The sequence below is a fragment of the Mercenaria mercenaria genome, chromosome 18 (genome assembly GCF_021730395.1).
Source record: "Mercenaria mercenaria strain notata chromosome 18, MADL_Memer_1, whole genome shotgun sequence".
In the NCBI taxonomy this organism is placed as follows: Eukaryota; Metazoa; Mollusca; class Bivalvia; order Venerida; family Veneridae; genus Mercenaria; species Mercenaria mercenaria.
The window spans coordinates 62,501,893-62,520,878 of NC_069378.1; the positions used below are offsets into that span (position 1 = coordinate 62,501,893).

Consider the following 18,986-nt stretch of genomic DNA (forward strand, 5'->3'; position numbering starts at 1 on the left):
TGTTCTAGATAAATATTCTGAATGTGCTTTGGCAGTAGTTAGGTACTTTTAAAGATTTAAGGAAGATGCTAAATAAGGATGCTGACTAAAATTGCCAGTAATCAAGAAAAGTTAAGAAAAATAGTAGGTAAACAGGGTCCCTATTTTTTGTAATATACTAAGCAAAACAAACATTAAATTATAAATTAAAATAAAATGAATACTGTATGATACTCCCCAGATTTGATAAAAAATCTAATTATGCCCCCGAAGGGAGGCATATAGTTTTTGAACCGTCAGTCTGTCTGTCCGTAATTTTCGTGTCCGGTCCATATCTTTGTCATCGATGGATGGATTTTCAAATAACTTGGCATGAATGTGTACAGTAAGACGACATGTCGCGCGCAAGACCAGGTCCGTAGCTCAAAGGTCAAGGTCACACTTAGACGTTAAAGGTCATTTTTCATGATACTGCATTCGTGTCCGGTCCATATCTTTGTCATCAATGGATGGATTTTCAAATAACTTAGCATAAATGTGTACCACAGTAAGACGACGTGTCACCCGCAAGACCCAGGTCCGTAGCTCAAAGGTCAAGGTCACACTTAGACGTTAAAGGTCATTTTTCATGATAGTGCATTCGTGTCCGGTCCATATCTTTGTCATCCATGGATGGATTTTCAAATAACTTGGCATGAATGTGTACCACAGTTAGACGACTTGTCGCGCACAAGACCCAGGTCCGTAGCTCAAAGGTCAAGGTCACACTTAGACGTTAAAGGTCATATTTCATGATAGTGCATTGATGGGCGTGTCCGGTCTATATCTTTGTCATTCATGCATGGATTTTAAAATTATTGGGCATGAATGTGTACCACAGTAAGACGACGTTTCGCGCGCAAGACCCAGGTCCGTAGGTCAAAGGTCCTAAACTCTAACATCGGCCATAACTATTCATTCAAAGTGCCATCGGGGGCATGTGTCATCCTATGGAGACAGCTCTTGTTTTCAAATTTATTATATACCTTGCAATGTTTCTTAATAGGTTTTATTTTCCTTTTGTTTTATTTAATTTCTAAATTTAGGCAGGAATTTAGCTATTTATATATTTAAAAGTACATTTAGCAGAGCAAATTACAATAACAAATAGAAACAACAAAGCCATTGAGAAATCAGTTTTAAGTATTATATTTATTATGAGATTTAAGTTGAAATTGAATTATTTGTTTTGAAAAGGCAGTGCCACTTATCCTAATCTGTAACTGATCAACATTTTGAAAACAGGTAAATGGGTCGAAGATTATCCCAAAATAAAACTCTTGACTTTCTTAATTGAATTTCTTAACTTGCAGTCAATTGGGTTTCAGTTTAATTCTGTAACTGTTGAATAAAAGTTAACATAGTTTTTTAAGAAGTTTTTTTTTTTTTTTAAATGACCATTGACTCTTGGACTTTAAATAAATTTACATAAAAGTTTAATTGTTTGGTCATTACATCTTGGACATTATAAAAAAGGTTTGTAAAAATTTAATGTTGTTTTTTTTAATACGCATGCAGAAATTAGTTTGTTTGCTCTGTGGGCAAGATTAGAAGCCATTGGGCAAATTTATTTATAATAATAATCATGATGATCTTTTTATTTACTATATAACTTGTAGATGGCATGGTCTCAGTTGACCAGTGTATGTAAGACCAAAAAAGAAAACTTTTTTGGAATTTTAGCTTTAAAATTGGGAGTGGAGGACACGTTCTATATCCCATTGGGATTTAAGTTGGGGTAGCACTTCAGCCTCATGTTGGCTGATTTATACCAGTGAAACATGTAACATTTCAAAATTTGTTTTTAGATACATACAGATTAGATTATTGTGATACCTTTTTGGTATAATTGAGTTGAAATGATATTGAAAAATGAATAAGATAAATCAAATTGAATGGCATTGTGTATTAGTTATCTAAATATCTGGAGAATTATAACAAAATGAAATAGTGTTTATAAAAATATTTTTAGAAAAAAACACTTTAGAATAGATGTGTGAACTTTTGGATAAAATCATTTTTGGCAGTAATGGTGTGAAATAAAAATGTTTATATTGTGCTTTTTCAAGTTTAAAGAATTCATTTATCTAAAACATGCCCACCAGTACTGTTTAATGAACTCTGTGTTAAGAATTCTGTAAAAAAAAAAAATAGTCATTTATACCCATCTATAAAGGGGAATAGAAAAAAAGTGGTCTTTGTTGATTGATAGGTGTTCTCTCAAGGCAGGTAAATTTACACTATAGTGAAACAGGAAGAGAAAAAAGAGGTGGTCTGAATCACAGGTTTGTCTGTATTTACACATTTTTTCTCTACAGTGTTTTACAATCAGTGTCTTGTAATAAAATCTTTGTAAATAAAAAACCCATTCTTAACTCCTAATTAAATTTCCATTGTAGTAATGATTTAAGTAGTATTATTTTCATTAGCATTTAAATTAATACAAAACAATGAAAAATTTACTCTTATTCTTCAAGACCACAACTATTGGCCCAGAAAATAGTTAAACAAAAGTGTAGATTTCATGATATTGATATCACCTAGATAAGGGTTTTAAAAATAGCAACTTTGCTTTTGTTTTAATGAAATTGAAACCCTTCTGTAGCTAAGAATGACATTTGTTTTTTGATGGATCAGTGAATTTTGTTTTCATTTCATTATTTGTATTTTAAATCTTCTGTGTGTTCCTTTTAAAAAGGAGTTTGAATTTGACTTCTGTAATCTGTGTTAAATCTTTATATGTAATATTATGTTCAATTTAGGATTTATGAATTGTGTTTTTATGTATACAATTGAGAAAATAAAGAAAAACATCAACGAAATGCCTTTCAAAACTGTTTGAATATATATTTTCTCATACGTACTCTAATATTTCTATGTATATTATAACATATCTTTTATCATATTTAAGTAATAAGACTTATAAATAAGAAAATTCAAAATGAAGAAAAAGTGCCACTGTATATAACAATGATGGCTATGCAAGATTTGAAATCGTTGTCATCACTGAAGTCTTTAAGGGATCTCAGAGATTCTGGTTTTGGTTCACGACATTCTTCGAGGACTATAAAGACACAGAAAACATTAAAAACAACCAAGTCTAAACATACTAAAGCTAGTCACACAACTAAACATTCTGAGGATTCAAAGACTTCTTATCAGTCATGTTTAACGAGTGTTTCAACGAAAAGTAAAAAATCTCATTTAAGCCGCGAAAGGGAATTAATACTTGAAGTACTGCCACATATCAGGGAATACAATCGTGGAAAACTTGAGAAACTTTTAAAAAGGGATCCGATGTATGATAGTTCACAGCAGCTAGTGTTTTATGATGAAAAAGGAAATCAGGTAGTGTATAACTTTTAATTGCAGTAATAATAGTCGGAGACCACCATGTTTTCAGGTCAGAAGCCACCAAATGTTTTCAGGTCAGAAGTCACTAAATGTTTTCAGGTCAGAGACCACAGAATGATTTTAGGTTAGCAGCCAGCAAATGTTTAAGGTAAGCAACCACCAAATGTTTTCAGGTAAGCACCTCCAAATGTTTTCAGGTAAGCAACCACCAAATGTTTTCAGGGAAGATACAACCAAATAGTGTTAGGTCTGAAGCCACCAAAAGCTTTCAGGGAAAATGGAAGACGGGTATTGTATATGTTCTTTTTGTCATGTTTAATGAAGCAGTGTAGAAGAATAGAGCAGATTTTGTTTAATGGTGAAAAAGGAAATCACATGAAGAAGGAGTATTGCATAATAAATTAGAAAATTAAACAAATACTGGTATATTTTTTCTAGATTACTGACAGACTGAGTGGCTACGATTCTGGAATTTCCAAAGATATGTCAGAATTTAGTCATGGGAGGACACTAGGCAGGGGTAAGTCTCAATTCAATTTGACTCAGTTTTAATTGGTCCTATAAGGTTTTCAAGGTTTAATTGCCCGAGAGGATACTTGTTCTCTAGTTTTGTGTTTTAATCCCTAGGTCAAAGGCCAAGGTTACCATAGCTGGCACTAAAAATAACATACCTAGAAACTTCCAGTTTGTTTAAGTTTTGTTTAAGTATTAAAGGTTAAAAGTAGAATAATGTTCTGTATTTCCTTACATCTTTAGGTTTCGCACATGCCCCTCTTTCACCTGTCAAGTCAGAATCTACAAGTCCAACTCCACATCTTAGGTTACAGAGTCCTAAAGGTAAGTCTATCTGTTGGACAGACCTAAAAGTGGTAGGTAAAATATTAACTCCAATGTCAGATTTTTACGTTAACAAAATTTTAGTGTTTTGCTAATGATTTGTATAATTATATCAATCATTGTTGGTTATTTTGAGGTAAGTGTTGATGTTAAATGTCGATAAACTTCATAATATATACCTTTATTCCTTGTTCATTATAGATTGTAAAATAATTTCATTTCTGAGCCATAGTATTTCATATTTTCTGCTAAAATGGTTTTTTTTTGGAGACAAACCTTTGTTAATTATATGGGTAAATTTAATGGATTAAAGATTAACTCTTATCATACTGGAATTATCCAGTGTAGATCATATTCATCCTGCACATCCATGCAGTCACATCAAGATCTGCACTGTTGGCTTCTCAGTCAGTATCCTTTTGTTAAGTACCCCTTTAAACAGTTAATCCTACTGTCCAAATTAAAAATGGACAAGTTCATTATAGAAATTTAGAAGGGTAAGGGTTAATACTGCAAGTTTTACTTCTGAGGGGATTTACTAGTAGTTTTGTGGATTGATCTAGTAGTGAAGTCCATGAAATTTTATTTCACATGAAAAAGTAATGATTTTGCACGGAGGAAAAGAATTGTGAGTATTTTCGCAGCACATAATATCAGTAAAGCCAAAAGTTATGCTACATTCCAGTTGCAGATGCTTTCAATTGCATAATTATAATTATGATATATATGCACTAAAAAATTGGAACACTTTATATAGATTGGCGTAAATTTTTCGACATGATACCTAATGCTCAAGAAAGAAGGCAGATGGAACAAATACGAAGAGAAATGGAACAGGGTAAACTGAAGCACCCGACACTACCCCCGATATCGTACTTTGCAGAGGACCTGCCGATGTTGCCTGGAGAAGCTGGTACCAGACTGTTACGGACTGTCAGGGTTGGTGAAAAGGTAAGTCATTTGACTTAAATCTGTAACAACACCCGAAGCAGAAGACTTGCAGATGTTGCCAGATTAAGTTGGTATCAGCCTGTTATTGACTTTTTGAGTTTGTGAGAAGGTAAGTCATTTGACTCAGATTTAAAATACCTTATGTGGAAGACCTGCAACTGTTGACTGGTGAAACTGGCACTGGTCTTTTACTTACTGTTGTGTTGGTGACAAAGAAAGACATTAGGCTTAAATCTGAAATACCTGATATAGAATATCTGCAAATGCTGCCCGGTGAAACTGGTACTGGCCTTTTACTTACTGTTGAGTTGGTGACAAGGTAAAGCATTTGGCTTAAATCTGAAATACCTGATATGGAGGACCCGCATATGTTGCCCGGTGAAACTGGTACTGGCCGTTTACTTACTGTTGAGTTGGTGACAAGGTTAAGCATTTGGCTCAAGTTTGAAATACCTGATATGGAATACTTGCATATGTTGCCTGGTGAAACTGTAGAGAGGGAGCACTGTATTAAACTGACCCATGAAAAGGCGTTGGAGTCTAAATTTGGTTAAATTTTTGTATGTATGCATGCGGATTCTTAGTAACCACTAATTTGTGGGAATAAATTGAAACTTCACACACTGTAACTTACATTGCGCAGGTTCCATGACTCTGTTTTGCTCTTTTACAAATTTAAGCCCATTTTTTGATATATTTTTTCAACAGACAAGGCTGTTGAATAGTCAAGCTTTGCTGTCCTCTGACAGTTCTTGTTTAATTTTAATATTTATACAGGATTACTGTAAATAATGCTTCAGAAAACACAGTTTTTATGTTGATTTTACAGGTGCAAGTTTCTGGTGATGGTCGGCACAGAATAGAGCCAGTTCCTGGAAAACTTGCAGTTCACACACAAAATGAGTGAGTACAAATGTTTCAGAGTTATTCTTTACATGATTATACTTGTTATTTTTGTTTAATCATGTCCAAGGTTACTTCTACCCCGTCTGTTAATAGAGTCCATGTAAAATAAATTATTGTATTTAATCAACAGCAGCCTGTCCTATCACACTTGGCTGGCAAGTTTCAAAACTATGTTTGAAAGGAAAAGTTGTAACCAGACAAAAGTTTTTATAAAATATCAGTTACCATATTGAACATAGATTAGCCATATAAGCGAACTATTTTTAGCTCACCTGTCACAAAGTGACAAGGTGAGCTTTTGTGATCGCGCGGTGTCCGTCGTCCGTCGTCCGTCCGTGCGTCCGTAAACTTTTGCTTGTGACCACTCTAGAGGTCACATTTTTCATGGGATCTTTATGAAAATTGGTCAGAATGTTCAGCTTGATGATATCTAGGTCAAGTTCGAAACTGGGTCACGTGCCGTCAAAAACTAGGTCAGTAGGTCTAAAAATAGAAAAACCTTGTGACCTCTCTAGAGGCCATATATTTCACAAGATCTTCATGAAAATAGGTCAGAATGTTCACCTTGATGATATCTAGGTCAAGTTCGAAACTGGGTCACGTGGGGTCAAAAACTAGGTCAGTAGGTCTAAAAATAGAAAAACCTTGTGACCTCTCTAGAGGCCATATTCTTCATGAGATCTTCATGAATATTGGTCAGAATGTTTATCTTGATGATATATAGGTCAAGTTCGAAACTGGGTCACGTAGGGTCAAAAACTAGGTCATTAGGTCTAAAAATAGAAAAACATTGTGACCTCTCTAGAGGCCATATTTCTCAATGCATCTTCATGAAAATTGGTCAGAATGTTCATCTTGATGATATCTAGGTCAAGATCGAAACTGGGTCACGTGGGGTTAAAAACTAGGTCAGTAGATCTAAAAATAGAAAAACCTTGTGACCTCTCTAGAGGCCATATTTTTCATGAGATCTTCATGAATATTGGTCAGAATATTCACCTTGATGATATCTAGGTCAAGTTCGAAACTGGGTCATGTGGGGTCAAAAACTAGGTCAGTAGATCTAAAAATAGAAAAACCTTGTGACCTCTCTAGTGGCCATATTTCTCAATGGATCTTCATGAAAATTGGTCAGAATGTTCACCTTGATGATATCTAGGTCGAGTTCGAAACTGGGTCATGTGCGGTCAAAAACTAGGTCAGTAGGTCTAAAAATAGGAAAACTTTGTGACCTCTCTAGAGGCGATATTTTTCAATGGATCTTCATGAAAATTGGTCAGAATGTTTTTCCTTGAAGATATCTAGGTCAAGTTCGAAACTGGGTCACGTGGGGTTAAAAACTAGGTCAGTAGATCTAAAAATAGAAAAACCTTGTGACCTCTCTAGAGGCCATATTTTTCATGAGATCTTCATGAATATTGGTCAGAATGTTCATCTTGATGATATCTAAGTCAGATTCAAAACTGGGTCATGTGGGGTCAAAAACTAGGTCAGTAGGTCTAAAAATAGAAAAACCTTGTGACCTCTCTAGAGGCCATATTTCTCAATGGATCTTCATGAAAATTGGTGAGAATGTTTAGCTTGATGATATCTAGGTCAGGTTCATAACTGGGTCATGTGCGGTCAAAAACTAGGTCAGTAGGTCGAAAAATAGAAAAACCTTGTGACCTCTCTAGAGGCCATATTTTTCACGAGATATTCATGAAAATTGGTGAGAATGTTCACCTTGATGATTTCTAGGTCAAGTTTAAAAGTGGGTCACGTGCCTTCAAAAACTAGGTCATAAGGTAAAATAATAGAAAAACCTTGTGACCTCTCTAGAGGCCATGTTTTTCAATGGATCTTCATGAAAATTGGTCAGAATTTTTTATCTTGATGATATCTAGGTCACATGTGCTCAAAAACTAGGTCACTATGTCAAATAATAGAAATAACGATGTCATACTCAGTTGAACACTGGGTCATGTGGAGATAGGTGAGCGATTCAGGACCATCATGGTCCTCTTGTTGTATATTTGAAGTCATTTTATACTTAGTCAATCCTGTGCTATTGACCACATTCAAATTAAGACGCTGTCCAAATAAAAACCGTCTCAAAATAAAAAACACTTCCAAATTAAAACCACCTCTAAATGAAAACCACCTCCAAATTAAGAAAACCTCCACCTCCAAATTAAGACCACTACTATAAAACCTGCTTACATGTATAAAGGCCACTGATTAACCATAAATAGCATGATTTTACCTACGGTGAGAGACCACCTTTCAACAAAGATGCCTTTTTCATTTTCTTAGGGTGGAAAAAAGTTTTGCCTATTTAGGCATTTCATTTAGTTAATTGTTTCCAGTTTCATTTATATTCCATACCCAATTACTTGATTGTATTTGGATTATATATCTTTAACCTATAATAGAGATGCTGGCTTGAGTAATTTTGGAATCCTACAAATGCAATGGACCACTGGTGTACCGACGGTAAAAGATCGGATACATCCTCCACAACGAATACCTCAGCATCGGAGTCACAAGATGATCAGGCCTGACATGTCACAAGAACTATACTCTGCAAATGGTCTAAACAGGTACATCAGTTCATTCTTATGATTTTAGATCGCTAGTGAAAATAGTTCTACAGCTTATATCAATCATTCTCAGCAGCTTATTCCTGATGGTATATATCTCCAGGAAGTGTTGGAGAAGTGAAACTAGTTTCTCGATATATACTCTGCAAATGGTCTCAATAGGTGCATCTGTTAATACTTGATCATTTTGGGCCAATAGTGAAACTAGTTTTACAGCTTATGATAATAATTTGCAACACCTTATTCCTAATGGAATGGATCTCCAGGGAGCATGGGAAAAAGTGAAACTAGTTTCTCGATATATGCTAGCCCCAAGTAAGTGGGCCACTGATACCATTTTTCACATCTTTGACTTAGCTGTTGAGTAACGAGCCCACAGCCTACCCAATTTAAAGTTAACACTAACACTATACTACCAGAGCTGTTTAGTTGGTAAATTTTGTGTTAAGGACAATCAAATGATGTGTGAATGCAATAATGTATTAATTATTGCTTAATTTTTTAGCTCACCTGTGACAAGGTAAGCTTTTGTGATCGCGTGGCGTCCGTGCGTGTGTGCGTCCTTCCATAAACTTTTGCTTGTGACCACTCTAGAGGTCACATTTTTCATGGGTTCTTTATGAAAGTTGGTCAGAATGTTTATCTTGATGATATCTAGGTCAAGTTCGAAACTGGGTCACGTGCGGTCGAAAACTAGGTCAGTAGGTCTAAAAATAGAAAAACCTTGTGACCTCTTTAGAGGCCATATTTTTCATGGGATCTGTATGAAAGTTGGTTTGAATGTTCATCATGATGATATCTAGGTCAAGTTCGAAACTGGGTCAAGTGCGTTCAAAATCTAGGTCAGTAGGTCTAAAAAATAGAAAAACCTTGTGACCTCTCTAGAGGCCATACTTTTCAATGGATCTTCATGAAAATTGGTCAGAATGCTCACCTCAATGATATCTAGGTCAAGTTTGAAACTGGGTCACGTGCCTTTAAGAACTAGGTCAGTAGGTCAAATAATATAAAAACATTGTGACCTCTCTAGAGGCCATATTTGTTATGGGATCTATATGAAAGTTGGTTTGAATATTCATCTTGATAAGATCTAGATCAAGTTCGAAACTGCAGTCAAAAACTAGGTCAGTAGGTCTAAAAATAGAAAAACCTTTTGACCACTCTCGAGGCCATATTTTTCAATGGATCTTCATGAATATTTGTCTGAATGTTCACCTTGATGATATCTAGATAAAGTTTGAAACTGGGTCACATGTGGTCAAAACTAGGTCAGTAGGTATAAAAATAGAAAAACCTTGTGACCTGTCTGGAGGCCATACTCTTCATGAGATCTTCATGAAAATTGGTGAGAATGTTCACCTTGATAATATCTAGGGTCATGTGCCTTCAAAAACTAAGTCATTAGGTCAGATAATATAAAAAACCTTGTGACCTCTCTAGAAGCCATATTTTTCAATGGATCTTCATGAAAATTGTTCAGAATGTTCACATGATGATATCTAGGTCAAGTTTGAAACTGGGTCACGTGCCATTAATAACTAGGTCAGTAGGTCAAATAATAAAAAAACCTTGTGACCTCTCTAGAGGCTGTATTTTTCATGGGATCTGTATTAAAATTGGACTGAATGTTTATCTTGATGATATCTAGGTCAACTTTGAAACTGGGTCAACTGTGGTTAAAAACTAGGTCAGTAGGTCTAAAAATAGAAAAACCTTGTCACCTCTCTAGAGGCCGTACTTTCAAATGGATCTTCGTGAAAATTGGTCAGAATGTTCACCTTGATGATATCTAGGTCAGGTTTGAAACTGGGTCAGCTGCGGTCAAAAACTAGGTCAGTAGGTCTAAAAATAGAAAAACCTTGTGACATCTCTAGAGTCCATACTTTTGAATGGATCTTCATGAAAATTGGTCAGAATGTTCATCTTGATGATATCTAGGTCAAGTTCAAAACTGGTTCATGTGCCATCAATAACTAGGTCAGTAGGTCAAATAATAAAAAACCTTGTGACCTCTCTAGAGGCCATATTTTTCAATGGATCTTCATGAAAATTGGTCAGAATTTTTATCTTGATGATATCTAGGTCATGTTCAAAACTGGGTCAAATGAGCTCAAAAACTAGGTCACTATGTCAAATAATAGAAAAAACGACGTCATACTCAGGTCAAAACTGGGTCATGTGGGTACAGGTGAGCGATTCAGGACCTTCATGGTCCTCTTGTTTACTGGAAACTTCCAAGTGTTTCAATCCAGCTGTACAAAAAGATAATCCATACTGTTTCCAGAATGAGGCATGGAATTTCTGAAGAGGAGTTGCACTTGCCATTTTTAGAATCGGCCTCACCTCAGTTGACCAATCAACACACACCAAACCATTATGAATGGGAATTCCCACTTCCGCCACCTCCAGCAAAGGAATCACGTACTGAAGTTCCTCAGATCAGGAAAGACCATGACAGCTATTGTAAATACTACCATCTGGTGAAGAAGAAACTTCATCTTTATACATCGGTAAGTACGTTTACAACATAGGAGTTTAATCCATATGTCTAGCAGTTAAGGATTGCAATTACAATGGAATAGAAGTTTTATCTTTATGTCTAGCAATTAAGGATTGCAATTACAATGGAACAGGAGTGTTATCTTTATGTCTAGCAGTTAAGGATTGCAATTACAATGGAACAGGAGTGTTATCTTTATGTCTAACAGTTAAGGATTGCAGTTACAATGGAACAGGAGTGTTATCTTTATGTCTAGCAGTTAAAGATTGCAATTACAATAGAACAGGAGTTTTATCTTATGTCTAGCAATGACAGATTGCAATTTCAATGAAACAGGTGTAGGTTTTAATGTTGATATCTCATTTGAGGGCTGACATTTTAAAACTGTTGGCTTTGCTGTCACATTTTGAAATTGACACATCTTCTTTAAAAAAAAAGGTATGATACAAGTAAGATAATATAGCCTCTGCCTTCACTATACATTGGGTTTACCTCAAATAACATGCCCTTCTGCATGCGGTATACATTATTAAACATCAAGTCACTTGTCCCTCATTGATGTGGGTTAGAGGTTTTGCTTTGGTATAGAGTTCTTTCTATAAGGCCTTTCCAAAAGTGGCTCTATCCAGATGCCAGCCTATGCTTTGAAAGATGCCCAGATGGGAATCTGGGGCCGTATTCATAAAGCATCTTAAATATAAGTTTTGACTTAAGTTTAAGATTTTACTTAAGTTTGTGGTGATCTCAGCTTAAGTCTAAGTAAAAACTTAAGTCCTAGTCATAAAACAACTAAAACTTAAGATATGTAAGAAATGACTTAAGTCAGAAAATAAAACAGCGTGGTGAGTATGATTAAAGTGTTGTTTTTCAGATAAAAGCACTTTAAACATAATTGTCGTGTTGTTATAATAATCTGTCTGAAATTAATGTTGTTTTTTTTTAATGTTTTCATCCACAATAAAAAACAAGAATTACTTATTAAGTTGTTTTAAGAATAACAAATATACTTAAGTAAATAATCAATTTCTTATACTTATACTTAAGATGCTTTATGAATACGGCCCCTGGAGTCTTCCAATGCCATTTAAAACTTTGACCATAGTTATGTTATTGTGTGTCTTAAACACTATGCAGTGGTTACAATTTGAGTACATTAAGTATGCTTGTGAATTCTGTAGTAAGAATTAAAAAACAACAACAAAGTATTGTAAAGATAACTTTATAAGTGTAACATTATTATTGATAATAATACTTACAGAATATATAAAGATAAATTTAGCTACTTAGTCATTTGTCTCATTTTGCATAAAACAAACTCATGTGCAAAATCTTGTATATTTTGTCTGTATGCCTTTTTTGTGTGTTTTTTCATTCGTATATCAGAAAGTGAATGCCATAGATAGTTTTATTATTTTTTGAAGCCTTTGTGGAAAAGTGCATTGGAAGTCCCAGAAAACCTAGGTAGTAAAAAGTAGCTTGTTTCTATATTTGAGCTTCGTCATGAGAAAACCAACATAGTGCATTTGTGACCAGCATGGATCCAGGATGCGCAGGCTGGTCAGGATCCATGCTGTTTGTTAATGGTTTCTCTAATAAAAATAGGCTTTGAAAGCAAACAGTATGGATCCAGACCAGACTGCACGGATGCACAGGCTGGTCTGGATCCATGCTGGTCGCAAAGTCACTATGTTGGTTTTCTAATGGCGCAGCTCATGTGTTTTTTTCTAGTTATCTGATATTCCCTTATAATCAATTTGCCTTGAGATATATACTGTAGTGTTTTATTACTGTTTAAGCTTCAATAAATATACCGTAGCTTTCCATGTACAATGCATTATGCATGTGTATGACAGTAGCATTTGACAGCTAAATTAAAAGGAAATAATTATAGATCTTGGCGCATTTCAGTTATTCTTATGTGTTATAGGCTTTTAACAAGCTACATGTAAATGAATGTGTGTGCAGTAGCCTGTCTGCCTAGCTCAGTAAGGAGAGTTTTGATCTACGGATTGTGAGATTTTAAGTTCAATCCCTGGTCGAGGAGTATGTTCTGACAATTTGACAAGAGATATTGTGTCTGAAATCAATCGTCTTTCACCTCTTGATGGTAAGTTGGCAGATTTGCTGAGAACAGTTTTGTACTGGAACAGAATCCAGGAACACTGTTTAGGTTAATTGCTCGCTGTAACATATAACTGAGATACTGTTGAAAAAAGGTGTTAAACCCAAAACAAACAGCACGTCTGTAAAGGGAGAGTATACTTATCATATATTGTCCTTATAAAAAAATAAGATGCTAAATGCCATATAAATTTTGGGGATTTTGTTCATTTTATCTTAAATCACATTTTAAGTAATTCATAAAATCGTTCTAATACATATGTAAAACATTTTCTCAAAATTTAGATTTAATGAATATAGTTTACTTTTACGATAATTTAAACCTCCTTCCAAAAGCAGTTCGACAGTGTTCAGACCTCAGTCAAAGTTATTTTTTAAAAAGTCTTTTGTTTTTTCAAATCAGCCATTAGGGTTTATTCCTGCACTGATTGATGCAGAGAAAGCTAGACCAAAACCAAAGGTATTGCATGAATGATGATGCTACAAGTGAAAACTAACAGCATGTTATATATTTCTATCGATTAAATGTAAGAAAAGTGAGTTCAAAAACAAAATGCATTGCGTGAATTACGGGTGTTAAAAGTTAAAACTAACAGCATGTGAATTTTCTGCTGTTGATTAAATACAAGAAAAGAGCAAGACAAAAAAGAAAAACAGAAATGCGTGAAGTAGGGTGATAAAAATTAAAACTAATAGTAGTATGATTTTTTCTCTGTTGATTAAATCCAAGAAAGGGAGACAGGAACAGATGGTTTTGCATGAATAAGTGGTACAATGCTGAAATTAAAACTAACAGTATACGATTTTTGCTCTAATGATTAAGTAGGAGAAAAACGAGACAAAAATAAGGGGCATTACATGAATGATGATGCTAAAAGTTAAAACTAACACTTGAATTTTCCTCTGTTGATTAATTGTAAGTAAATGCATGAATTACTGGTAGAATGCTGAAATTTAAAACTAACAGCACGCTAGTTTTCGTCTTTAAGTAGGAATAAAATGAGATACAAACAAAGGTTATTGCGTGAATTGTGATACCAGAAGTTTAAATTAACAGTATGTGAATTTTCTTGTTTCGATGAAATGCTAGCCAGAAATGAGAGACCGAAACCAAATGTATGCTAAAAGTTAAAACTAATAGCATGTAAAATGTTTTGTTTTGATGAAATGCTACAAAAGAGAGATCGAAATCAAATGTATACTTATAGGTGAACCTTACAGCATGTTATATTTCCTCTGTTGATTAAATGTGAGAAAACAAGAACAAAACCAAAGGTACTGAATATCGGTACTTGTAAATGTAGTGATAAGTGTAGAAAATTGAACCAGAGTGTGAATTATATATTTCCTCTGTTTTGTTACATGCATAGAAACTGAGACCAAACCCAAAGAAGAAATTATTTTTTGCATAAATTGTGTTGGTTAGTCGCTTCAGTTTTCGATACTGACTCCCTTTTACATCTAAAATGACATATCAAGCTATATAGCGCTATGCTGATGAGGTATAGACCAAAAATGATGCATTCCTGTTTCTATTTCAAGGTTACAAAATATGTGAAAAACCTTGCGTTGGCAGACAAACTATATAAGGAAACTATGTCCGATAAAATATATATAGACTTGTTGAAAGAGAAAGGTACAAAATATTGTTATCACAGCACAAAATGTTGAAATATATGTGTCTTCACCAATGTATGAATAATATGTGTAAAATATGTCACTTTGGATGTTTATAGTCATCAATGTCATAATATTGTTTATAATATTATATATAAACATAATAGCTTGCATTTTGGTACTGTAAATGAATATGTCGCTATTCAAATAGCATGGTTTGCCTTTTAAAGTGATCAGCTCCATCTTGAAATTATCCAACATTTGAAAAAAATCTAACAAAGATATAAAAAAAATTCTAAAAAGGCAAATTATGTGCATCATAACGCCTTTCTATCATAATATTATATTATTTTAAGATGTTTCAAGGAGTTGTAGATTTTAATTTGATCTTTGAGTAGTTGAAAAGGCTAATATGATACGATCCCAGATTTTCATTTCATCTTTGAATAGTTAAATGGACTGTCATGAGGCGAACTCTGAGTTTAATATTATCTTTTAATAGCTGAGACAGCCTCAAATTTGAAATTGATCTATGAATAGTTGAAAAGGCTCTAATGAGATGATCCTGATGATAATGTAACTTTTGAGTAGTTTGGTATGCTGTCATGATACAACCCCTGGCTCTGTTGCTGTGTGCATGCCTCCTGCAATATGTATACTATTCCCTGCATGAAATGTGCATGTACTTTATCTGTTTGATATGTTTTGATAAGAAATTTTTTTCGACTATATTTTTAAAAAAGAAACGCTCATTTTTAAAATCGTTGTTTCAAAATTTTAAAGCTTTACAATTGTTTCACGATTTAACCAAAGAACTATCTTAGAAATGTTCTAAACTTTCTTGTAACCGTTGTTAGTTCTTGTTTGTTTAAAGTTCCATATTATTTATAAACTTCTATGTTTTTAAAATAAGGTATTCAGTGTTTGTTGTCGGACTGAGAAACATCACTGAATTTAAAGCAGAGGTGTTGGAGATTCGCAAGTATTGTTCTGTCATGTTGTGATTTTGATATCAAAAATTATTCCGCATTAGTTGACTCATTATGATGAAATGTATCTGTTAAAAATACTTGACTCATTTTGATTAAATGATCTGTAAAAACATAGTCGACTCATTTTGATTAAAGGAATCTGTAAAAACAAAAGTTACCTTATCCTTATTATTACTAATTTGGCTTTCATATACGACATCTTAAGTTGTGACATGAAAGTATATAAAAAACGTAAAATATGACAAAGCATTACCAGTTATGTTCGTATGTGGCAACACTATTCGTATTCTAAATATATTTGTAAAGTATGTGTTTCAGGTTGGATTATCCCCAATCCCTCTGTTTGGGCTTATGTTCTTTCTAATGATTTCATAAAAGACTTTGTGACTAAAAACTCATTTGTGCTGTATCACTGATTCGTTTTCCGAATTGATAGTAACTTGCGTAGAACAGATTTGTACTGGTACAAAATCCAGTCCCATCTTAGCGATGAGCTACATCAAAGAAGAAATACCACCAGTCTCTGTGTTATGATCCTCCCATAATATCAAAGTATGATTTACCAATGAGAATTTTATGAAATTTGGTATATTGTAGTAATAGATACACATGTAATATGAAACATTCAGAGTGATTGGACCGTAATTATATCTTTAATAGTTTTAGATATATCTCCCTTTCTCTCAGTTTTCAATTACTATCTGTGCAATAACTTAAATAGCAACGACTGATAGAATCTGATCATATTGATAGATGGCAATGAGTAGAAATTGTTAAAAAAAATAATGTCTTTAAAATGATTATTCATTTATCCCCCGCCCCTTTCACCTTCCCTACCTCCAATTTTGACAGCAGTCTTAGTGTTGTCCCTCCAACATCTCTTTTCAGCATATAGTAACAATTAGATGTTGTTTGTATATTTCTTTTAGTGATTGCCGGCTTTGTATAGATAAGTGTATATACACTTGTTCTTACTTAAATAAATATCATGCTCAAAAACACCCAATATCTTGCGGACAATACTTACATAAATACGGTATGCATTCTGTGTAACTGAAATGTATTTTATTTGAATCTTTACAGCAACAAAAAGAGAAGACGCAGCACCTCCCAGAGCTGTTTGTGAAGCGCATACGTGACAAGGACCAGCATCCCACTTCTGGAGAGAAAATCACGAAAAAGAGGTCACTCACAAAATCTGACATCATATCGTCTGTGATGTTTCCACCTATCAAACTTGGACAACTTGTAAACATCGGCTAAATTTATATATTTTTATTTTGTAACTGTGATATTAAATTTGAAATTAACGTTTTAGAACAAATTGTTTTCTTGTATTACCAGTAACTTCAGATTTGTGTTTAACTGCTTAGATACAAAGTCAAAAAACTGTTATTCTATTCCTTGTTGGGGTTGTTTTGTTTTTTTGCCAAACGTTTTTCACCACATGTATAATAAGATTGCATCTGTTGTTAAGAACGCAGCGTCAACGGAAATTCGTCAGTGGGTTTAGTCTTGACCAGTAATAATCAACGAAAATAAGATTGCAAACATTAATTGTTCTTTAAAATTGTGTAAAGTGATAAGTAATGTCCAGTCATGCAGTTATGTGGTCAAGTTGCTAAAGTGAAATACTTATAACAATATTGTGTGTACCTGTATTCAACGTTTAATAGAAAGTGATTCTTTTAATTTCTGATACATGTTTTGTGTCATTTAAAGAAAATTGTTATAAGCAAAGAGCTATAAAAATAAAAAGATCGGCAACCTGAAAGGCATATAGAGCAACTCTCACCAACATCACATGGGAACTGAATGAGATCTCGTTTTACCGGTGTATGAAACAGACTGCAGAAGGATGTTATTAGTATTTTCTACACGGGAAGGAATGCATTTTTTATTAGAAGTCTGAGAAATCAACAGTAAGGCACATCTTTATAAAAGGAACATTGATTTATGTCTTAATGGTTGTAAAGTCTCTGAAAAATCTAGATTATTTAAAGTTGCACAAATTTCTAAGAAAAATAATAAATAAAAACCACTATTTTTATCTGAGGCTCCTTATTCAGACCAATAAGTTTCAGTTTCAGAAGCTTCTGTGTTACAGGGAATTACATAATTTCCAGTTTTCAAGGCTCAGAGAGAAATGATAGACCATCCTTTTTGTACACGACAAGCCACTTGAATAAAATTATAGTGGTATTAAACATGTTTATTTAAAATAAGTCAGAATTATGTAGCAGTTATTCTGTTGTCACTGTGATAGACCTCACCTTAAACTTTTGGCACAAAAAAGTGCGTTAATTCCAGATGTTTTGTTTGTGTTAAAAATAAAGAGAATGTACTAGAACTGTGATGAAAATACATGAAAATTATAAAAAAGACTGTGATAAAATTTAATCTATTCCGTTGTTTAATGTGTCAAAATAAAAGACATGTTGTCAATACAGTATGTAGTTACTTTTTATATTTGTTCTTTATGTACATCTATATTTCTTGATTAGTTTTAACGGTTTATCATAATTTTCATCTAAACATTGCTATAGGTTACTATTGGATATATGCTTGTAATCATATTGTCCGATTTATCATTTCGATTTTGTTAGTCAGTGTAATTGATTTAGTACAATCAAAATGCATCTATTCAATTTAGACTCATCATGATCACCAAGGAATGCGACACAGACCACGAATTAAATCAAAAGATATTTTATATTTTAAGACCTATAGAAAGATGAAAAATATATACTATTTACTTCAGTTAATTCTAATGGGTTTCAGCATTTCTAATGCATCATTACCAAGAAGTAACTAGGGGCGGGGGGACGGGGGACAAAGAAAGTTGTAATATGATTAGATTTAGATGAAATGCATCTAACAAGAGACATCCTACTTGTTTAAAATGTGGTTGCTATCGTGTTCCCAAGCCAAAAAGTAGCAAACTTGCCATAACTCTAGAACCCCTGACGAGGTCTGGCCAGTTTTCGAAAGGAACCAAGATATTAAGGTGGAATGCGCCCCAAATTTTTTTGCCGAATTTCGTCCTGAAATTTATTCTGTATAAAATTCAAGATATGTGCGATTAAGCTCCGGTTTTCTTTTATCGCC

The 18,986-nt window shown here is 33.8% G+C and overlaps 1 protein-coding gene across 11 annotated transcripts in view; it reads left to right on the forward strand.

Moving 5' to 3' along the window:
• The window catches only part of LOC123538280 (uncharacterized), a 196,310-nt gene extending 177,983 nt beyond the window's left edge, over positions 1–18,327 (forward strand). For 8 of the 11 annotated variants that reach the window (XM_053530386.1, XM_053530378.1, XM_053530387.1 and 5 more), the window contains 8 exons: positions 3,811–3,892; positions 4,129–4,209; positions 4,967–5,160; positions 5,990–6,063; positions 8,481–8,648; positions 10,933–11,158; positions 13,673–13,729; positions 16,962–18,327. In XM_053530386.1, coding sequence (XP_053386361.1) covers positions 3,811–3,892; positions 4,129–4,209; positions 4,967–5,160; positions 5,990–6,063; positions 8,481–8,648; positions 10,933–11,158; positions 13,673–13,729; positions 16,962–17,141 — 1,062 coding nt within the window. In that variant the 3' untranslated portion in view covers positions 17,142–18,327. Of the gene's footprint in view, positions 1–3,810; positions 3,893–4,128; positions 4,210–4,966; positions 5,161–5,989; positions 6,064–8,480; positions 8,649–10,932; positions 11,159–12,569; positions 12,610–13,672; positions 13,730–16,961 lie in introns of all 11 variants that reach the window. The other 3 variants (XM_053530384.1, XM_053530383.1, XM_053530382.1) reach the window with 3 other exon arrangements.
• Positions 18,328–18,986: the final 659 nt, after the last annotated feature.